General features: G+C 47.7%; 1 protein-coding gene across 1 annotated transcript in view; it reads right to left on the reverse strand.

Annotated features, from left to right (window-relative positions):
- Positions 1–2,027: 2,027 nt before the first annotated feature.
- PCP4L1 (Purkinje cell protein 4 like 1) overlaps positions 2,028–4,652 on the reverse strand; it is a 25,909-nt gene continuing 23,284 nt past the window's right edge. Inside the window, exons 2-3 of the mRNA XM_007112268.4 lie at positions 3,780–3,834; positions 2,028–3,161 (exon numbers count right to left, since the gene is read on the reverse strand). Coding sequence (XP_007112330.1) covers positions 3,019–3,161; positions 3,780–3,834 — 198 coding nt within the window. The 3' untranslated portion in view covers positions 2,028–3,018. The remainder of the gene's footprint in view (positions 3,162–3,779; positions 3,835–4,652) is intronic.

Below are 4,652 nucleotides of genomic sequence, written 5' to 3' on the forward strand. Positions count from 1 at the left end.
TGCCGCGGAGCGGCTGGGCGCGTGAGCCATGGCCGCTGAGCCTGCGCGTCCGGAGCCTGTGCTCCGCAACGGGAGAGGCCACAACAGCGAGAGGCCCGCGTACTGCAAAAAAAAAAAAAAAAAAAAAAAAAAAAGATGGCTCTATATTGGGGCAAGTTCAAGGAGAGGTCAAGAGCGCTACCCAGCAATGATACCAAGTCCCTGAAAGTAGGTTGTCCAGGGAAGCAGGATCCTTGTCCTTTTAGCTGCCTGAATTTCTCCCAAGACTTTCACCTCCAAGTTTGGGCTTTGGGAACATATTTCAAAGTATCCCCCGCTCAGACCTCCAGACCTCTTTCACTTTTGATGAGACTCTACTCCCAGCTCTGCCACTCCTACACAGAGAAAAAGTACCAAAAGAGTTATCAGCGATATAGATGTGACAACTGCATTTGCTTTCTTCCTCGACTGTTTCTAATGCGTGTGTCTTCTGCTAAACCACTTATTATAAGAGTATTCACTGATCCCTCAAAGACTTGTGGTTTTTGCTCCACAGAACAAAGCACTCAGGAATAATTTCGCAGTGATCAGTACTCAAGGATCGTGTCTCTGGCAGAGAGACAGAATTCTAGGGCCCCAAGGAGGAGTTACAGATATGCCAGAGAGGAAAGGCTCAATTTGAGGGCCCTATGGTAGAAGTAAGTAGCCTGGGCAGAGAGAAACCAGCTTTCAGAACTTTTACTGAGGACTACCACTGGTCCAGCAAAAGATGCCTAAACCTTTCTTTCCAGTTCAAACTATCTTTCCCAAAGCAACAGACTAGGTTTTTGCTACCATGCCCTTTCTTTAAAATACACCTGAGGACAAGAATAATACCCTGGAGCTAGTAGTAGTGAAGGGAAAAAAATCATGCTCCGGATCAGTGTGGCAAAAAACAAATCAGCAGGTATCCTCCAAGCAGCAGAGTCTATAGCAGAGGGCTGGTGACAGAGAACGCCACTATTGCCCTAGCACCAGCCAACTCTCAGAAGCTCATATCACCAGGAACAGGAAGTACCTGTTTTACTTTAGTGTTAATAGGGGCAGACCAAGGTGCAGTACAGTTAATCCCCATCTTGTGTCCACGGAACCAGAGAACAGGGAATCCTCCTGTTTTACCAGGACATACTGGACACACACCTGGTGTGGCAATGAGGTTATCCTTTTATTCGCCCCTGAGTCCAGGACTAAAAGCCACCATCAGTACTATACTGCACTCTGAACAGATTTCAAATGTAAAATTTCCTTCTCGTCTCTGGCAACAGGAGAAGAGGGCCTTCCCATGAACAACCGTTTAATCCTCCTGATAGTCTATAGCCATGGCTTGTTAGGCATGGATAAACTTTGTAATATAGCTTGCTTCCAGGGATATTGTTCCTTGCTTCCTATTCAGAGCTGCTGCATGGTTCCAGCTTCTGTATTCTTAAATCAGTACTAAGAAGTGAGGAGAATGGGGGAGAGGAAGCGTTCCTTGTTTGACCTTCAAGCATCTGGCTTCTGGTTTCAAGGTATAGAAATCATTTCTCAGCAATGTAAGCCATCATTTTATTCATGGTTTAAAATCTTCAGCGTGACAGTGGTGCTCTCTACTGACCCAGAGTTATCTGCTTCTTCTCCTAAGTTTGATAACACAGTGGGAGGGGAGGAGGGTCGTGAGAGAAAGACAAAGCAGAAGGGACAGGTAGCACAGGTCATTCGGGGAGAGGGAGGAAGGGAAGATTGGGTTTGTTTTCAGAGGCAGATCCACCAAGCGTGTGCTCGCTGGAAGGGGAAAGGGAAGGAGATGAGCACCCTTGTAGGGGAGCACCGGGGGTGGAAATAGCAGCAGATAGAGACAATGTGGGTGGTGAATCAAGGTGAGGACAAGGTCAGGGAAGGAAGGTGGGAGAGGGCTTCTGTCTGTGTTAGTTTCCTGAGCCATCATGTAATCCTTGCAATTGCTCTACCACCCTCCCTGAGGCCAGCTCAGGCTTATATTCATTCATATTCCTCCCAAGAAAAAACAGAAGTAGAGGTCAAATGGCCCCACCTGAGGGTTTTGTTTATTGTTTTCATAATTATTAAACATGCTAAAATCACATAGAGTGGCTGTTCCACTTCTGCTCTGACTCCACAGTGGGGCAGGTGGGAACTACAAGGGTCACTTGGTTTTTGTGGCCTCTGGGGGTGGCCAGGCATGAGGGGTTAGAGGTAGGCAGGTTAACAAAGCCCCAAGAATCCTTCATATAGTACACCTTTACCAGCAGTAACTTGTGTCTGTAGGGATCTCCTCCTCCTTCATTTGTCTTTCCTTCCCAAATCAACTGGCGATTTCCTTCCCAAATCTTCCCATTTCCCTGCCTGTGGCCCCTTGAACCTCTTCCACTTCTGCCCCTTACGGTTCTAGACTAGACGACGAAGGAGACTTTTCCTTGTCTCTACCAGTCCCAGTCTCCCTTCCTTGGAACTAATCTACTCAGCATGCACTAACATGGGAGCAGCTTGATTTAGGTCTGCCCAGGGGAAAGGGAGGCTCCAGTCCCCACTGTGGCTTAGCTCATAGGAGGGAAGTTGAGGTCCTGATGAGAAGGATGTGAAGGGGGAAAAAATGCTACCTGAAGTGTGAATGTAGTAACCAGTGGAACAGGGCATATGCCCCACCCTCGGCACCCTACTCTGAAGGCTTTTCCCTCCCTCCCACATTGTCAGGGGTCCGTCTCTCAACCTCAAATCCTCTTGCTCTTCAACCTCATAGGGCAGGCACAGGTACTGATCAAGGAACTGTATCCCAAGGAGAAAACGTTCCACCCTTAAGCAAGTGGCTGCCTGTTGAATTCTTCATCTTCCCTGTGTTCCTGTGCCTCTGCGGCTGCGATGGCTTGAGGGGCCAGAGAAAATAATGTATAAGGGTTGGACTTGCCTCAAGGAGAAGTTTGAGGGACAAAGAGACAAAGATACGTAGGAGTCAGAGCTGTGGAGAAAGGGAGGGAAGGGAGCAAGGTGAAGGGTAAGGCTGGTTATTCAGGAACTGGGATCCTTTTTCTTTTTCTGGAATCGCCGGAACTTGCCCTGAATAGCAAGGGCAGCCTTCTCTGTTTCTGGTGCCGTCAGATCAATATCAATCTCCTCCTCCTCCTCAGCCTTCTTGGCATTGCCAGCTCTCCCTGCAGATAGTTGAGAGATTCATTAATGAGTAAACCTGAATTGCCCCAGCCCCTTTCCCCAGGCCCCAAATACAGCGGTTAAAGTCCACTTTCTGTGGGACTCTGTGAGGTCCCCCAATCTTTGCTAGGACCAGGAATGCCTGATAACTCTCCCAGAAGCTTGAGTCAGGGTACCTAGGCTGAGAATTAGCTATAGTAGGTACTCAGGAGCTTTGCAACCCTTGAACCAAGATGACAAATGTCTTCTATCACCACTTATTCCTAAATCCTACAGTTCAGAGTCCCAGAGCACACTCACTTTCCCCTGTTTTCCCTAAAGTTCTGATTGAGACAGAGTCTGGGATTATTTGATGAGTTTCTTCTTATCACTGTACCTGTTTCCAAGCATTCCAGAGCCAGTTTCTAAAATCAAAGAGTAAATTCTAGCAGGTTTACTTCTTAGGAAAAAGTAGAAGGAAGTTTATAGATATAGTAGTCCTAACCTAGTGCTTTGCTTCCCTTATCACATTCTTATTCCTGTTACATCTGACTTTAGGAGCTTCCAGGCTTACAGCCCTACTTATCTTCATGTCCCTATATTTACCTGCTCTACAAACTGCTTAGCCCACCCCCACTTACCCTTTTCCTCTGGGCCAGCTGCCTGGTTGGTTGCTGGGGATGTTTTGGTGTTAAGCTGGAAAAGAAAAATCAGAATATTAGATATTCACAGAAGTATTAAGGTGCCATCCCCGTAGACTCACCATCATCATTTTCAAGCCCTCCTACTACCAGGTACATCCCTTACTCTTTTGAAGAAGTGGGTCTTGAGATCAGAGAGAGGGAGAAAAGTCATCAAAATTTATTCAACAAGTATTGATTGGTGCTAGGGAAATTGTAGAGGACAAAACAGAAAATACCCTGCCCTTATGGAGTTTACATTCTAGGATATAGATAGACAAATGAATAAACAAAATTATTATTATGGTAAGTGGTGATAAGTGCTATAGAGAAAAGACAGGGGAGGGAGGTAGTGACTGCCAGGTGGGAATGGAGAAATACAGTTTTATACAGAGTGGTCAGGAAAAGCCTCTCTGAAAGGTGCCATCTGAGCCAAGAGCTGAAGGAGATAAGGGAGTAAGGGCTGTAGATGGTGGGCAAGAGCTTTCAAGGGCCCTGGGGTGGAAGTGTGACAAGCGTGTCTGAGGAATAGCATGAGTCCAACGTAGCTGGAGTGGAGAGGAGGAGGAAGGAGGAACGACAGATGGAGATGAGATCAGAGATAACTGGGAGTGGGGGCAGACTCTGTCGGACCTTGGGAGTCTTTTTAAGCCTTGGGAGTCTTTTTAAGGAGTTTGACTCTTAGGGGCTTCCCTGGCGGCGCAGTGGTTGAGAGTCTGCTTGCCGATGCAGGGGACACGGGTTCGTGCCCCGGTCTGGGAAGATCCCACATGCCGCGGAGCGGCTGGGCCCGTGAGCCATGGCCGCTGAGCCTGCGCGTCCGGAGCCTGTGCT

Source organism: Physeter macrocephalus, chromosome 4 (genome assembly GCF_002837175.3).
Source record: "Physeter macrocephalus isolate SW-GA chromosome 4, ASM283717v5, whole genome shotgun sequence".
Taxonomy (NCBI): domain Eukaryota; kingdom Metazoa; phylum Chordata; class Mammalia; order Artiodactyla; family Physeteridae; genus Physeter; species Physeter macrocephalus.